This window comes from Episyrphus balteatus, chromosome 2 (assembly GCF_945859705.1).
Source record: "Episyrphus balteatus chromosome 2, idEpiBalt1.1, whole genome shotgun sequence".
Classification (NCBI taxonomy): Eukaryota; Metazoa; Arthropoda; class Insecta; order Diptera; family Syrphidae; genus Episyrphus; species Episyrphus balteatus.
The window spans coordinates 30,269,080-30,287,665 of record NC_079135.1 but is presented as its reverse complement, the minus strand read 5'-3'; the positions used below and the strand labels follow the sequence as shown (position 1 = coordinate 30,287,665).

Here is an 18,586-nt window from a genome sequence, read left to right as displayed (position 1 = left end):
ATGTCCGAAATGTCAAATGGCTTTAAACAGGAATGTCAAATGTAATGTAACGTAAAGTGACGTGCATGAATTGTAGTGGACGAGTGCAGTGCTAAAAGAAACTTTTTAAATTTTTATTTCGAAGAACTGCATTTTGTTAAAAAAAAGCCTGAATATCTTTTAATTGAGTGGATCTACTGTGTTAGAATGGTTCAAAACTGAACTTCGACAAAAAATTGCATGTTTAATTCATGAAAATTCAATGGTTCAAAAGCCTCACCCAAACTTCTTAATTGTTTGAAATAACCGACGAAAAACGCACAAAAACCAAAACACCACACACACCACTAATTTTTTAACAATTATTGATTATTTTCCGCGAAGAAACACGAATTTGTTATTTTTCAATTTATAATTTTTTCAAATGACATTTTATAAATTAAAAGAAAACAAATTTCCTGTTTACTGCGATTGAAATATAAAAGTTAAAGGCCGGCCTGACAAATTGGTGCCTATTTTTGACAAACAAATTTTGACAACGTTCGGAAGATATTACCTTATTATGTGTACTGTGAGTACTAAATTAACCAAAACATCGACTAGTGGTAAACTACCCTACTAACAATTTTGCTTCTATAATGCTTTACAGAAGCAACAATTGCATCTGTAAAGCCTTATAGAACCAAAATTGTTTGTCGGGTACCACCCCCATTGGAACAGTGATATTATGTTAAAATACCCAAATCAATTACCCACAGTTGAACCAAAGCTAAACCACTGAAATCGGCAAGTTAAATTCCAGAACCAAGCCAGCCTGAACCACGTTAGTACAGCCAGCCCCAAATGGTTCTTATAAAGCAGGCTCATATCACAGTACACACAATTTTTGTGTACTGTGTGTTCATATAGTCCCAAATCATGGTATAAACATTCAAACCGTGGTTCAGAATTTTGTATTTTATGAAATCTATGGTTTAGCAAATATCAAATCGTTAGGAATAAAACAGATCCAAAAATTCTTTTCTTTGACCAAAAAGCAGAGATGGCAAAAATTGGATTTTTTTTTATTTCCTACATTTGTTACGTCTACTACATAAATGAGGTAGTTAACGTAGTTTAATGTAGTTAACGTAATTAAATGTAGCAGACGTAGCGCTAGACGTCAAAATGTAGTTTGAAATGCCAATTTTACCACCAAATTGTAAAAGTCTTAAGGCTTAACTACATACACCACTTTTTGAAAAAGTACAAAAGTGAAAATATTTTTTTTCTCGCTAGCGCAATTTTTTTGTGAAAAAGAGTATACAAATTGTTTTTTAGACCAAAAAATAAGCTTTCTGCATCATTAGTTTTAATTTTCCAGCCCGAAAAACTACACAAAAATGCATTTGAAAATTTTTACTTTTGTACTTTTTCACTTTTTGAGCCAATGTAGTTATACCTTTATTCAAATCGAAATACATAGCTGTGATACCGCCATCAACTTAGCAGCACTTAGTGGGGATTTTCAAATTTTTTTATGCAAATAATTAGGTGAGAATTAGGTGAAATTTAGTGAATCAATTTTACAATTTGGTGAATCATAGTTTAAAAGTTATTAACAAATTACGTAAGGCGTAAAGTTAGCAGCACTTGGTAATGAAATTCAAAAAAAATTTCTCCATAATTCAGTGTCAATTTAGTGAATCGAATTTGATCAGTTTCATAATTTGGTGAATCATAGTTTATTAAATAATAACTAAAATAGAAAAATTAACAAACGTGACGTAACGTAAAAAAAGCATTTGTTAATCATGGACACAAACCTCACGAATGAGAATGGCAGAGTTCAATACACCAAAACTGAACCTAAATTCAGATTTTTTTACATTGAACGCACTTAATATAAATGTATACTATGACAATGCGTTCAGGTGACGTTTTTCATTTACAAGATACACTTTGATTTGAAAATTTCCAATGCGAGTTACAACAAAAATGCTATTTTATAATACAAAAAAAGTTTGTTTACATCTTCACTAGCCCGGAACTAAAATTCAGTGGAAGTTACCCACAAGAAAGATTTTGTTTTTTTTTCGCATGAGTCTTGGACACTGATCTGTCTTGGAACATTTTTGAACTTCCGCAGATGATTACTTCAAAAGTATGATTCACCAAATTCTGAAATTTGGAACATTTATTCAGAAAAAGACCACAAGCATTTTGGTACATAATTCATAATTTGATGAATCTTAATTCAAGAGTTACATGCGATTTTGTTTTTTTCGCGTGCGTCTTGGAACATTTTTGAACTTCCGCAGATGATTACTTCAAAAGTATGATTCACCAAATTCTGAAATTTGGAACATTTATTCAGAAAAAGACCACAAGCATTTTGGTACATAATTCATAATTTGGTGAATCTTAATTCAAGAGTTACATGCGATTTTGTCTTGGAACACGATACATGTGTCCAAAGGTATACAAATAGCTGTGTTCCTTTGGCCTTAAGTATCTACTGCTAAGTACTTTTGGTTGTAAACAACTCCATTTCTTTTCTATAGTATTTTGGTGAATCTTAATTCAAGAGTTACATGCGATTTTCTTTTTTTCGCGTGCGTCTTGGAACATTTTTGAACTTCCGCAGATGATTACTTCAAAAGTATGATTCACCAAATTCTGAAATTTGGAACATTTATTCAGAAAAAGACCACAAGCATTTTGGTACATAATTCATAATTTGGTGAATCTTAATTCAAGAGTTACATGCGATTTTCTTTTTTTCGCGTGCGTCTTGGAACATTTTTGAACTTCCGCAGATGATTACTTCAAAAGTATGATTCACCAAATTCTGAAATTTGGAACATTTATTCAGAAAAAGACCACAAGCATTTTGATACATAATTCATAACTTGGTGAATCTTAATTCAAGAGTTACATGCGATTTTCTTTTTTTCGCGTGCGTCTTGGAACATTTTTGAACTTCCGCAGATGATTACTTCAAAAGTATGATTCACCAAATTCTGAAATTTGGAACATTTATTCAAAAAAAGGCCACAAGCATTTTGGTACATAATTCATAATTTGGTGAATCTTAATTCAAGAGTTACATGCGATTTTGTCTTGGAACACGATACATGTGTCCAAAGGTATACAAATAGCTGTGTTCCTTTGGCCTTAAGTATCTACTGCTAAGTACTTTTGGTTGTAAACAACTCCATTTCTTTTCTATAGTATTTTGGTGAATCTTAATTCAAGAGTTACATGCGATTTTCTTTTTTTCGCGTGCGTCTTGGAACATTTTTGAACTTCCGCAGATGATTACTTCAAAAGTATGATTCACCAAATTCTGAAATTTGGAACATTTATTCAGAAAAAGACCACAAGCATTTTGGTACATAATTCATAATTTGGTGAATCTTAATTCAAGAGTTACATGCGATTTTTTTTTTTTCGCGTGCGTCTTGGAACATTTTTGAACTTCCGCAGATGATTACTTCAAAAGTATGATTCACCAAATTCTGAAATTTGGAACATTTATTCAGAAAAAGACCACAAGCATTTTGGTACATAATTCATAATTTGGTGAATCTTAATTCAAGAGTTACATGCGATTTTCTTTTTTTCGCGTGCGTCTTGGAACATTTTTGAACTTCCGCAGATGATTACTTCAAAAGTATGATTCACCAAATTCTGAAATTTGGAACATTTATTCAGAAAAAGACCACAAGCATTTTGGTACATAATTCATAATTTGGTGAATCTTAATTCAAGAGTTACATGCGATTTTCTTTTTTTCGCGTGCGTCTTGGAACATTTTTGAACTTCCGCAGATGATTACTTCAAAAGTATGATTCACCAAATTCTGAAATTTGGAACATTTATTCAGAAAAAGACCACAAGCATTTTGATACATAACTCATAACTTGGTGAATCTTAATTCAAGAGTTACATGCGATTTTCTTTTTTTCGCGTGCGTCTTGGAACATTTTTGAACTTCCGCAGATGATTACTTCAAAAGTATGATTCACCAAATTCTGAAATTTGGAACATTTATTCAGAAAAAGACCACAAGCATTTTGGTACATAATTCATAATTTGGTGAATCTTAATTCAAGAGTTACAAGAGTTTTCTGAATAAATGTTCCAAATTTCAGAATTTGGTGAATCATACTTTTGAAGTAATCATCTGCGGAAGTTCAAAAATGTTCCAAGACAGATCAGTGTCCAAGACTCATGCGAAAAAAAAACAAAATCTTTCTTGTGGGTAACTTCCACTGAATTTTAGTTCCGGGCTAGTGAAGATGTAAACAAACTTTTTTTGTATTATAAAATAGCATTTTTGTTGTAACTCGCATTGGAAATTTTCAAATCAAAGTGTATCTTGTAAATGAAAAACGTCACCTGAACGCATTGTCATAGTATACATTTATATTAAGTGCGTTCAATGTAAAAAAATCTGAATTTAGGTTCAGTTTTGGTGTATTGAACTCTGCCATTCTCATTCGTGAGGTTTGTGTCCATGATTAACAAATGCTTTTTTTACGTTACGTCACGTTTGTTAATTTTTCTATTTTAGTTATTATTTAATAAACTATGATTCACCAAATTATGAAACTGATCAAATTCGATTCACTAAATTGACACTGAATTATGGAGAAATTTTTTTTGAATTTCATTACCAAGTGCTGCTAACTTTACGCCTTACGTAATTTGTTAATAACTTTTAAACTATGATTCACCAAATTGTAAAATTGATTCACTAAATTTCACCTAATTCTCACCTAATTATTTGCATAAAAAATTTTGAAAATCCCCACTAAGTGCTGCTAAGTTGATGGCGGTAGCTGTGATAGTGTAAATTTGAATAGAATATTTGAAACCAGATGGACTTGGGGTGGTTTCTTTGAAAAGGTTTTACTTTACGAAACCAAATTCTCACGAAAACACAGCTATTTATTTTTTAATATTTTTGAAATATAACGTTTTTTATGTAGTTATTGCACGTAGCAAATGTAGGTAGTACATGAAACAAATCAAGCGAGTAGTTTATTCGATTAACTACGCGTAGTTAACCGAGTAGATTACCTGACGTAATCTACTCTGCCATCTCTGCCAAAAAGTATCGGAACGTAACGTTAATTTGAACATCCCTGACTTTTGCCTTTACCTCATCCATACAAAAAGATACAAAACCACATCGATGACATTTGTCAACTGAAAAAAAAAAATATCGAAGAAAAATAAAAAAAGGGAAAGGATTTCTGTGTCTTTCTTCTAAAATTCTGTGCAACCAAGAAAGAAAAAAGCTTCCATCTAAAAAAAAAAACCAAAATATTTTTTTGTTATCACAAAAAACTGATGCCCTCAACTAATCAACAACAATACAATAAATCACAATAAACATACAAAAGGAGGATTATAACAAATGAGGTGAGTCGCCCATTATAGTCGCTTTTGTCCATAACACAAAAAAACCCATTTTATTAAAAAACACAACAAAATCGATCGAAAACTATGTTCGCGTCATGTAGCCAAAACTTTGAAGATAGTCCAATTTCGGACAATAAAATGGACATATCAGATGCCACAACATCTCAAGAAGAGTCCACAGGAGTTTCCCCAATAAACGACAACATCACCTCTGACAATTTAATCACACAAACTTTGAATGAAATGACAATTGTCGGATTGGTTGGGGCAGACAATGGATTTCTAGACAATGACACTGTTGTTCCAAATAATGTCTTGCGTCTTGGACAAAAATCTTATAATACTCATCAAGAGAAAACCACAAATGGTTTACGTAGTGAATTAGTTCTGGCCAATAGCCATCCGCTAATGTCACCAACTGCAACTGATTCCGACTCTGAGAATAGCCACTATCAGAATCGAAAGAAAATCTTCAATTTCCCAGATGTTGTGCCAGAAAGCGAACAAAATATAACAACGCCGCCAACTAAGCGATTAACAACAAACGTTTCTTTAGTTGAAGCGAAGAACTCGCTTAATACAAATCATTCTTTTGGCAAACTTAGTCCCAAAAACAGGCTGCGTGTGTCTCCTATTCGCCCACATAGTCCGGATGTGATAAGTAGCGAATCGGAGGCTGAGGTTTCGCAGTTCCAAGCTGCTGTTGAAGCCAATTACCAATCGGTTGCTTTGATAGCCAAGAATCCGAATCGTTCACTGCAGAAATCTATAACAACTCGCAAACAAGTCACCAATAATACCATTGCCACACCCGAGCACAGACTTTCGGATGATATGTCGTCCTTGGATTCAATATCCAATCATAGTTTCGATGATGATGATGATCTCGAACATAATTTGGCTTCCCTTAGTCCCTCGAGTTCGTTAATAGATGGTTTAAATGATGATCATGATGACGACTTTCCAGAATTAGACACTCCAACAAATCTCCATCCCACAGATCAGATTCCTTTCTATTCGGCGGCAGATGAACGTCGTGATTCTAGGAATTGGCAAAAAATTACACTCCCTGATGGACGTACTCGAGAAATAGATATGAAGGTAATAGAGCCATACAAGCGAGTGCTTTCTCATGGAGGGTATCTCAAGGCTGGTGGTCATAATGCGATAGTTATGTTTTGTGCTTGCCACTTGCCAGATAGATCTCGTGCTGATTATCATTATGTGATGGATAATTTGTTCTTGTATGTTGTTAAGACTTTGGAACAGTTGGTAACAGAAGATTATGTGTTGATATATTTGCATGGTGGATCGAGTCGTCGCAATGTTCCACCATTTCCATGGCTCAAAAAGTATGTTGATTAAATTTTAAATGATTTTGAAGTATTTTGAGAATTCTGTATTTTTTTTTAGATGCTATCAACTTTTGGATCGAAGATTGAGGAAAAGTTTAAAGAACTTATATTTGGTGCATCCAACATTTTGGTTGAAATCAATTGTGTGGATGTCACGGCCTTTTGTAAGGTGAGTATTTATTACAAGAAATCTAAGCCTTGAAAAAATCTTATATTACCAAAAAAATACGTGATTTAGTTGTAGTCTAAAAATTGTATGATCCATGCACCTTAAATTTACACAGTTCAGCTTGACTTTTTCTGAGTTATTAAAAAAAAAAAAAAAACATTTTATAGCTCCCTGAAAAATCATGTTGCAAAATATATATTGCCAGATAGTATCATTAATCCCTTTATAACGGAAATCGTATATTTTTTTTAAGAGGATTCATAAAATAAAGACTTATATAACCCTTTCTGATATATGTAAATGTTCATTTGCCTGAACTTCTGATCTTTTGCATTTTTTACAATAAATTAATGGCAAGAGAAAAAACTTAAAAAAATTATTTTTTTAAGAAGTGAAGTTCTGAAACTTTAAGTTGAAATGCAACAAATTAGCATTTAAGTAGCTACAATTTTTAACATAAAAAAAATTAAAAAATTCCAATTTTCGTCCGCTAGCTTCAGTCCTATTTTAGCGGAGTTTTGAATAGCAAAAAAATTGTTGAGGCTATAAAAACCAAGTTTGCAGAAGTGAAAAGCATTTAAAAAATTTGAAGGTCAGTCAAATCTATTGTTTTTAATCATTTCAAATTTTGTCCGCTCACTTCAGACCTTTTTTGGCGGAAAATTCAATAACTCAAAAACCATGCGAGCTACAAATTTTTGGTTTGCGCAACAAATTAGCATTTAATTAGCTACAATTAATGAGATTAATTCTTTTCGATTCCACCACAAAGTGTCCGCCAAAGTAAGGGACGTCTTAAAATCAATTCAGGCGTTTAACTCGACGAGAAAAAAAGGAGCAATAAACTCCGAACATTTTGAAAATTTCAAAAAATTTTTGCAGTTTTTATGATTTGTTTAAAAATAATTTAATCCTTTTATACAGCATGGCTGAGTTCATTAACGTATCAAAAATATTTCTGGTGCCAACGTGATGCTTAGTAGGTAGTGTTTTCTTTGCATACAAAAAGTTGTGATGCAAAAGCAGTTATCGTTTGTGAATTCATTCCTAACTAATTTTGGATATATTCTAAGAAAAAAATTTCCTACGCTAATGCTCTATCTGCAAAGTTTACTTAGCCATGATTTAAGAAAACGCATACTTTGGTATACCATATACCTTTTCATGTTAACGAAAATTAATCTGTTAATAGTAAAGGTCGGGTCGTTATTTTTTTTTTTTTTTTTTTGGAGAAATATTATTTTTTATAACTGCGTTTAAAATAAATAAATAAATTAAAAAATGTTTATATCTTTTTTGATTGCTCAAATATAAATTTTTAATTTTTTTTGGATTTGAGGCTAATTTTCTTCGAAAAATTCGTAATAAACATAGTGCTTTATTAAATTATTCTTATGAAGAAAGTAATAATAAACAAAAAAAAAAAACCTTCACAATTTCGATAGAAGACCCATATAATGATACTTGGTAAAACCAGCATCCGGTAAAGTAAAAAAAAATTGTTTTTTTGCTCAAAAGGTTAAAAACAAAATTTATTTTTGCTCTTTAAGATAATTTGTCTAATCAAACTGGAATTTTGTATGTATCTACGCTTGTTTATATTTTTTCTTTGATGATGAGGGGAAAAGTACAAAAGCTGAAACAATTAGCTGTTTTTTTGTATAAGTAAAATTTGTTTTCATTTCAATTAAAAAAAAAATCGTGGGAACATTATTATCCTGCTAAAATTACCATAAAATGATAAGTTTTTCTTCTGTGAACGGCATCATTTAACTCTTATAACTCTAAATGACAAGGACAAGTTTTTATATCGATTATGTAGTAGTATACTACTTAATAATCAACTAATCCAAATATTTGTCTTTTCAGTTCAAAGTTCTGGCGCAAGCTTGTCTATGTGCAAACTCTGAATGAGTTGACCTCATTGGTGGCTGTGGAGAAAGCAGCTATACCGGAAAAAGTAAAACAATACGATGCAAAACGAGTATAAGATCCTCAAATACAATACAACTCAACCAGAACAACAAATTGACGTAAAAAAAAAACATAAGGACCAGGAGTACCTACATTTTAACCAGCAACGAGCAGCCATGACTACCCAATGCCAATAGTTGCATACAAAAAAATACGTTCACAAACTTAGCCTTTCTTTTTACGAATTATTTTATTTTTTTTTTTTATTTATACAAAACATAAAAATGTTTCCTAACGAAATTCTTAAGATCTCATTTCGGCACTGACGGTAGCTTTTAAAAAAAAACACATCAATTTGTATTATTTTAATAATTTTATAACAATTTTATTTTATAACCTAACGAATTCTCATCTCTTTGAAGATTGTCCTTTTTTTTTATTTTTTCGTTCTCAAAATAATTTTGTGATATTAAACTGAAGTATTTTTATTATTCTTTATTTTATATATTTGATATCAGTTTAAGTACTGGAATTGTGAACTGAAACATTCCTTATAAAAGTATTTTAGAGCTTTCTAGCCAATTTCTATGTATTTTAGACGACATTCATTATTTTAATCATTTCAAAGAATGAATGATGAATTTGGATTAGAACTTATTTCTGTGTGCAGTTTGCATTAAATATTTTAGAGTATACGTATTCACACATTTAGAATTCAATATTACATCGAATATTATGTAGATTTTATATCAACACAATGAATAAAAAAAGATACATAAATGTATGTAACACAAAGTATTTGAACAAGAATCATAATAATTGTAGTTAAATTTATTTAATTTAAAATAATATCTTATCATGTCTTAGATGAATGGAACAGCCAGTATAATGAACACAAGTGTTTGGCTCGAAATAATATACTTACTTATATGTTGTGTATGTAAATTAAGTTTTCATTATTATGTATTCTCTCAACAAACAAAAAAAAGTCATTTTCACTATCATTTCAAATCCAATTTCAACTGTATACCTCTCAAAGTATTTTGCTTTTAATTATATAAAAAGGAATATTAAATATAAATATTTTAGCTAATTCTGTTTCTGTTCTCTTTTGTTTTTTTTTTTTTTTATATAAAATCAAAACGAAAAGAAATGAAAAAAAACTTTGTATTATTTTATATTAAGGGAAGACAACAAGTTTATTTTTATTTGCTAGTGCTTATTGAATAAATGTTAAATGAAGCGCTAAATAAAATTATACAAATAAATATATATTATACAATATAAAATACATATTACCATAATTATATATACATATATATATTTAAAGAAAAGCAAAATGACCACCAAATTCGTTTGATCTGTGTGTAGCAATAAAGAAGATGTGTACAATGTATTAGCTAAAGTTATTGTAAAAAAACAAATATATTTCAAAAATTTGTCCTGAAATAATGGTAAATAAGGTGTTTTCTTTTTCTATAAATTTTATTTTGAGAATTAAGTTGCTAATCATAGTGAGTTTTTTTTACAAGACTGGGCGAAAAAAAAGAAAACTTATAGAAAACGAAGAACAACAACTCCGTTGCTTAAGAACCGCCTGGATTGTCCATACGCAATTACATAGATCTGCATGCAGAAAAGTAAAGGGGAATAGATATACACCTGAAATCCGTACGTATAAAGCAGAGATATGATGCAGACGAACATGTTCGTCTTCGCCATAATCTTCATTTACGAAGATCTCTGCATTTTTATCTACTCTCTATATCCAACATCTGTGGTTCTTGAATTTTGTGTCTCCTTTCAATGCAGATTTGGAAACGCAGACGTATGTAAATCCACCATTACGTTCAAAAATTGTTCACCCGGAATTTTGGAAGGTATTGCGAGTTTCACCTGAATGAAATTAAACTCTTTCCGCTAAACATATTTCTTTTTCGCACAAAAACGAAAGTGAAAAAGATCTGTCGATTAACTTGCATTTCAATAGGAAAAGAGATTTTTTCAAAAGCGAACAACTTTTCGACCGGAACTCATAATAACAATAAGGTGAAAAATGGAATTCAAATTTTGCGGGAGGAACCATTTTCACGTGAAACAATAACGCTGCTTACCTGTTTTTGAGAAATTGATTTTCAAAATTTTTTTTATTTTATTTGTATTAGATATCGGTCTCAATCGTTGTGAAAATGTATTAAAAAGTGCACACTGCAGCGATTGAAAATCGGCCGATTAATATGTCTGTTCTGCAACACTATTACCTTCAAACTAAAGTTTTTGCTACCGAGCAAGATATGTTCTTGTCCGCCGTTCCATCTATTTCGTAGGCTCACTGCCACTATGCGCAAATTAGCAGCCAACTCAACTATCGGCTGATAGAAAATATGTGATGTTATGTTTGGAGTCTCTTTTAAGCTACTCAAAGTTTAAGGCTTTTGGTTAAAAAAAAACAACAGTATTCCATATTCGGAAAACTCCCAAGGAAATGTGTCAGAAAAAAAGGCCCCCAGTCAAAAAGCTCTCTCTTCGCTTTTTCATGATTATTAACGAAAAGGGAACAAAACTAAAACGGAAAAGAAACGATATCCTGAGACATTCGAGATTTTTCATTCAGAATAGGGCTGATTATAGCTGCGTTCCTTTGGGAACATTTATCTACTGCTTAGTACTTAAATATGCTTTGAACTACTTTATAGAAGTTGAAAGCAACTTTATTCATACTTAGCAGTAGATAAATCCTCCCAAAGGAACGCAACTTATGTATTTTTACCGGCAAAATCGTGAATCAAATTTTCGTTAAGTAGGTAGGTATATGTATAGCCAAAATCCAGAAGTCCCCAGGAAAAGCTCAAGGCTGAGGCTTTTTACACAGAGCAATAAAACCAACTTTTTCGTAACCCCAATTGGCTTTTTTTTTCCAAGAGAATTTGTTCCATTCCTTATAATTTGATGAACCGATAGAAAAAAAAAAACAAACACAATTTTTTTTATTAAACTTTTTTTTAATTTATCTATAGAGTATATTTCACGAATAAAATAATATATTGTACTTCAAAGCTTCAATCACAGAGCTTTCGAGTTTTGCGAGTATTTCATCGAACAACTCATCGTCAAGTTTTTTTTTTTATTATTTTTAAATATTTATATTATTTTTTTTGTATTTATTTTTTATTGAACTAAGTTTTTCTTTTTTTGATTAATTAACTGAAACTATGAAAATGGTATAAAAGCAGGCAACTCTCCCAACTGTGGACGTGCCCTTTTGGGAACACTGCTGCTGCTGGCAGTTATCACCTCTTCATTAATTTCATTATCATCACTATCGCTTCCATCATCATCACTTCCAACACTTTCATTTATTTCTGAAACTTTACGTATCTCACCTAATTCTATTGTATCCTTCGCTGCGGCAAAGTATCTGGCACCTAAAGATGGCTCATCGGAAATCTCTATAAAAGACTTACTCGAAGTAGGTTCTTCCACAGATGAACTTTTACTTTTCCCACTACTTGTGATAGTTTTCTTTTGATGAACTTCTTTTTTATTATTCAGCGACATTTGTTGCTTCCTACAATACGAACACTTAACCTTCTCGCATTTACCTTTGGCCTCCATATCAGGACAAACAAATTCATGTCGCTTATTGCACTTATCAAGCGAAAGAGAAACAAAGTAAAGTAGGTAAAACCAATTAAAGTAAACAAGCAAAAACCTTAAATTGAGTCTATTTACCTTTTGCGCAAGTTTGCAGAATCCTTTGAGAAAATCAACACAAATTTCTGCTTTGGCACTAAGTTTTTTGTGCAGATATGGACAGTCTTCTCGAACGCAGCATCCTTGCAGAAAGAATTTACACACAGGCATTTTGGACAGCGATATGTTGTGCGAGAGTAAACAGGACGAGTTGAGACATTCTCCACGGAGGAATCTACGCAAAGAAAATAGATGTATTGTATGTGAGCTCATTGGGAGCGACTCACCTGGGACAGATGGCAATATGTAATTTGTCGTGAACCTTCATGCATTTTCCCCTGTCGAAGGACGCACATTTACCAACTCGTTGGAATATTGGACATGGGATATTTGTCTTGACGAATCTCCTAGACAGCAGATGTATACTCTTTTGCTTGGCATTGGACACATGGTTTCTAGTCAAATGCGTATCAGTGCGGACAAGCACATTCTTGGAATTCGCTATATAGGTCAATCCACCGATATCGATACGCCTGAGAGACTTCATTGGGGTGGTAGATGGCTTTGTGGTAGCCACTCTGGTCAAATTAAAACCACTTTTGTCCAAAAGGTATTTCGTCCCTCGAACGAAAATAGCTCTCTCTCGTGTGGGTTTCTTTGGAGTTGGCGCATTAACAGGTCGAACTACTTTCGGAGCATCTTTTCGTTCGAGTTTGTTTCTGGTGGATTTGTAGAGCACTCCGTTGATGTTGAGAATTTGTCGGTTCTTGGAAACAATTGATGTTGCCTTGAAGGGCATCTTGGAGAACTTCAAGACGTCAGTGTTCCTAAATTATTGGTAAAATAAGAATAAATTCAAACATATTGGAAGTGATAGTGTTAAAAAATGAATTTGATTTTATGTGTGCCACTGAAACTCATTTACTCTCAAGCATAAATTACTCTAAAAAAAAAGCTTAACAATTAGTAGTAAGAGATGATAGTATCTCCAAGACAGTCAGGGATTTGCCAAAAAAGTACTGCTACGAATCGCTCTTGAATCTGGTTTTGACACAGTGGAAAAACGAAGTACATTAAAAAAAAGGTTGTAGTTGGGTTTTTTTGTTCGACCTTCAAAGGGCATTCGAGATCGAGACCATCGATAGAGATTGTACTAATTCAGAAACTGAGGAGAAATGGTATTGAATGAGTAGAACTCAAATGGTTTAGGATATCATATGGAAAAGAACTCAAAATACAAAAGTGGCAAAAAAAAGTACCGAAAGTATAGAGTTCTGACTGGGAGTGCATCAAGGTAAAGATTCGGGAACGCGTTTTTTCATCATATACGTTCTACATCATACGAAGTCTAGAATGTTTGCGGATTATACTTTTATATAATGTTTCGGGAAACACAGTAGGGGAATGAATCAATCAACTTAAGGTTGAACTAAAGAATGTAGTTCTTTTTCAGGATGAATAAATAAAACTTAAAGTTAACAAAAGAAAAGCAAAAATATTTAATGAAGATTCATCGGAAAATAATATAATGAAAATAATATTGAAAAAGTTAATGAAATCAAATATTTAGGAGTAATTTAAGATAGAGAATTTAGTTTTCAGGAACACATTAATTAGGTATGTGTATACAGATGTTACTAAATTTCAAAGAAGATAGGTTTTTTTCCAGAAAATAAAAAATATGTAGATTATCACCAAGTTGTGCAATAAAAATAATCTATAAATAATGTTATGATTTATGAATTATGATCAAACCTCATTTTGAATATTGTTCAATAATACTTTTTTGTTTTAGGTAGTAATCAAACGACTTACTGATTACAAAAGTTACAAAGTAGAGGAATGACGCCAGTACAATCAATGCAATCAATGCTTAACACTTTACAATAGCTCACAATTAAATAAGAGAAAAATGATGAATGTACTTATATTTATATTTGACTTTCATGAATCTAAATTTTATAGAAAAATTCTAGCAAGTACCATTTTTACTTGCGATATATGTAGGTACTATAATCAAGTTATGCATTCGTAAAAAAAAAAAGTTGAGATAACAATCAGACATGTCATTACGATGATAGAGAATGCCAAATAAGTGGTTCCCGGAAGTCCATCTGTCTGTCTGTAAACGAAGCTACAGCTTCGTCAGGATTTTGAGATTCACCTGTTTGAAAATCAAAACCGCAAGTTTTTTTTAGAAAATCTCAAAAAACTAGTATGTCTCGAAAACGAGAGCTGTTAGAAAATTTTTGAATTCAGATTCGAAATTAGCATACCAAAAGCCATTAGAAAATACATAATACTTTTTTTCTTGGGACAAATAAACATGAATTTTTTTATATCAGTTTATTTGGTACAATATGCCAAACCTCCTTAACTTACTTAAATTTAAGATATCTCTGAGAAGAAAAGAGATATTGAGATAATTGAAACTGAATTTGAATGAAAAAAACATCATTTAACCGTAAGAAAATCAGTTCAAAAAGATTAACTTACGTCAAAATATCGCTTTAAAAACAGCGATTTTTGCAGTTTTCTAACGAAAATATCTAAAAAACCTGACGTTCTAGAGCAATTCTGACTTCGGCTTCGGAATCAGCATTCCAAAATTCTTAAGTAAAGTATAGTTTTATTAAAAGGAGGATTTCTTTGAAGACCAGTGTAATTTACCAAATAAATTAAAATTACACTACCTTGCCATATTATTAGCCCCAAGCGAAGAAAATACAATTTTTGCTTCATGTTGCTGAATTTTTAAAGTTTTTGTCGAAATATCTTAAATTTTTTTTTGTCTCATTCACTTACACTTATCATGTAGACACGGATTGACTGAAAAAAATATTAAGGATTCATAAATGTTGTTAAAAAAATAACGTAAAAAAGGGAATAAGCTTCAAAAAAAGTTTTCTATGGAATTCATGATCGGAAAATTTCCAGACGGGTCCAATACTTAAATTTTTTTTATCGAGGAATAACGTGACATTTTTAACTTTATGCCAAAAGCCTTTTCTTGCATCAATACAGAAGCTCTGATCGTTTGGTTATTACGTAATGTTCTTACATTTGGGACAGTTTTTTCTTTCGTAGAAGACCAGACGAGCAGAACTATTCACAGCAGTGGCGTAGATAGCTTTTTGCTAAGGGGGGGATAGATCTAGTTCGCAAATTTTTTTTCAAGTTTTAATAATGCTTCTTTGTATTTTTAACAAAATGGATTAAATAAAATCAAATGCCAACAATATTTAGACAAATTCTCAAAGCTTTATTTATAACTATCTTTTTCCAAAATCTTTACCACCTTCGCTCTCGACTTATCAACAACGAATGCCCTTTTTGTATACCCCCTTCCTATTCAATCTTATTTCTTTCTCTCTTTCTTCTTCATCTTAATCCAGTGCTGTCGACTGTGTTATATATTGTTTTTATTCTCTTTAAATTGGAGAAAGTTCTTTCGGTAGTTGACGTAGAAACCAGCAGTGTAGCTAATATCTTTAATAAAATATAAATACCAGGACAACTTTTTTCGGTGCAGCTTTCGAGCGCTTTCAATGAGTTCATAGAGGAATTATTTTTCCTTCTGATCAAATATCTTTTCTGAGTTTTTAATTCTTCACACAGAGAAAAATATGACCAGGACCACCTAAATACCAACAGATTTCCTTATTGAACTGTTTTATGAAGAAACCTTATTAATATCAACAATTAATAAGGTTTTTCCATAGAGATTTCTTATTATTTTCATGTACAAAATCTTTCAAAATTTTTTGTAAAAATTTCATATTTTTTCCAACTTGGCACTAGAACAAAAATTGTGACCAATATTTCTATAGTAAGTTGGAATAGGTGATCCCGTACATGATCGTATTTTTTTTATTAAAAAAACAAAACCGACTTCCATGGATCAAAATTGGGTTTTATGGTTTTTCTAATGGTACTGAACAGGCACCAGCTTTTCAATACCTACAAAAAGAATTATCAAAATTGGTTCACTCGGTCCAAAGTTATGAGGTGACAAACACAAAAATAAAAGTACAGACGAATTGAATAACTCCTCCTTTTTGGAAGTCGGTAAAACAATTAGGAAATCCCGATTGTTTAAATAATATTTCCTTCTTGGATAAAAACTATAAGGAAATCTTATTGTTTTTGTTCTATTTTATGTGGTCTAGTTTTTGGTAAAACTCAACAGTTTCATTAAATTTTTTAGCTGCTTTGTCTATTTCAGACGAAGAATCCTTAGAAAGAACCGGAAACCCTTCTAGTGTGTTTTCATGGTTTGTACATTTTTCTCCAAGGCCCATTACATAGAAATCGAGAAAAAGATTGAAAACAGTAACACGAAAATATTCTTTACTGTACTTTGAACCGAAGGGTTCGAACGATTCTTTTGTCGCTTTGCTATTCTCTTATGTTTAACGCCTATGTCAAGGATTTCAGCTAATTTTTCCCATATACAAAAAACTTTCGAAAATGAGTCGTCTTCTGCCCGTTTAATTTTTAGTTGATCCCTTAAATCTTTAGCGAGCTCCATTGCTTGGACCAAGTCTAAATTCACTCTTTGAAACACCGACTTAATGGCAACGAAAGTTGGTAAACCATATTTATAACCTTTAAGCTAATCAAGAACTCGAAATCCATAGCGTTTTTTTCAAAGTGCGCTTCTTCAACTTATTTATTCATGACTGTTTATACTGCACAATTATCGATCCCAATGGGGGGGGATATATCCCCTGATCCCCCCCTATCTACGCCACTGATTCACAGTATGTTTCTAACGTTTTTTACAGTCAATCCGTATCTACATGATAAGTGTAAGTAAATGAGACAAAAAAAAATTTAAGATATTTCGAGAAAAATTTTAAAAATTCGCTTGGGGCTAATAATAGCTGCGTTCCTTTGGAAATATTTATCTACTGCTTAGTACTTAAAACTACTTTAAAATACTTTTGCTATACTGAAAAAGTAGTTCAAAGCAGCTTTAAGTACTAAGCAGTAGATAAATATTTCCAAAGGAACGCAGCTAATATGGCAAGGTACTGTAGTAAATAATGTGATAGGTACTATTTAAAAAAATGTTAGTCTCGGTTGAAAATCTAATAATAGTTAATTAGTTCTTTTTATTAGTTTTGTTACTAAATAATAGCTGAAGCTAAATAAAGAATCAAATCAAGACCTCTTTTTTCTAAGACAAAACACCCTCACCTTTTTATAAATCTTGATATGACTTTCTTTGATAGTGAGTCTGAGGATCTTCTCAAAGCATATCGCCCAGTGAATGACGTCTTCCTTTTGCGGATTGGTATGCTGGTTGTCAAAATCCTGCGATCGATTTTGTATTTCGCTTGAGGAGCTCCGCTGGGCAAGGTTACTGGTTTTGGCTTAACACTGACTGTCGCCACAGTCGTTGTTGGTCGGATTAGTTTTCGCAGACCAATTTTCACCAAACCAGGACTGGATAATGGAATCGACTTCTTCACCGTTGTGTTAGTTGTTGTTGTTGTTGAATTTATTGGTGTTACATTCATTGGTACTCGGACAATTTTCGTCCTTGATTTTGATATGATTTTATTAGGCAGTAAGGGTACAGAGGGAAGAACTGTTGCATTATGTCGCAACAGCTGGTGCTTGGATGATGTTGGTGGTGGTGGTGGTAATACGGCAGGAATTGGTATGATTGGTTGAATTTCCAATTGATTTGTTTGTTGTATAGTTTTTTTGGCCAAGAAATTTGGATTCACATGTATGGAAGGATTCAATTGGGGACGTAGAAATTTTGGATTTATATGCGTAGGTGGTAGTTTGTTGAAATTGGGATTGATAAAAATTGTCCTTGACGATGATGATGTTGTATTGTCAATGGGAAACATTTTTTCGTTTCTTTTTTCAATCGACTTTGTATTCACAAGCTAGATGATTATAATATTTGTACAGTGTATTTGAATTAAATATATAAAAATAAGAAAAAATAAATTTTTTGGGAACAAAATAATAGACACCCACAAAGAACAGAAAAAAAACATTCCTAAATTGCAATAAATTTGGAAATAAATTATTGCAGTTTTTG

At 31.9% G+C, this 18,586-nt stretch overlaps 2 protein-coding genes across 3 annotated transcripts; one reads left to right on the top strand and one right to left on the bottom strand.

The window, feature by feature from the left end:
* Positions 1–5,163: 5,163 nt before the first annotated feature.
* On the top strand, positions 5,164–9,895 carry LOC129909288 (protein prune homolog 2). 2 transcript variants are annotated; one of them, XM_055986363.1, is made up of 4 exons: positions 5,164–5,391; positions 5,493–6,743; positions 6,805–6,915; positions 8,785–9,895. In XM_055986363.1, the coding sequence occupies exons 1-4, from the start codon at positions 5,387–5,389 to the stop codon at positions 8,903–8,905; spliced, it is 1,488 nt and encodes a 495-aa protein (XP_055842338.1). In that variant the 5' UTR covers positions 5,164–5,386; the 3' UTR covers positions 8,906–9,895. The 2 variants fall into 2 exon arrangements, with proteins under 2 accessions (XP_055842338.1, XP_055842337.1); XM_055986362.1 differs by having other exon boundaries at positions 5,164–6,743.
* A 1,933-nt stretch (positions 9,896–11,828) lies between these two features.
* Positions 11,829–18,541, bottom strand: LOC129909287 (zinc finger CCCH domain-containing protein 3). Its single transcript, XM_055986361.1, has 4 exons — positions 17,725–18,541; positions 12,810–13,349; positions 12,562–12,757; positions 11,829–12,477 (listed from the first exon to the last, which is right to left on the bottom strand). Exons 1-4 carry the CDS (start codon positions 18,387–18,389, stop codon positions 12,040–12,042), a joined length of 1,839 nt encoding a protein of 612 aa, XP_055842336.1. The 5' UTR covers positions 18,390–18,541; the 3' UTR covers positions 11,829–12,039.
* Between the last annotated feature and the right edge of the window lie 45 nt (positions 18,542–18,586).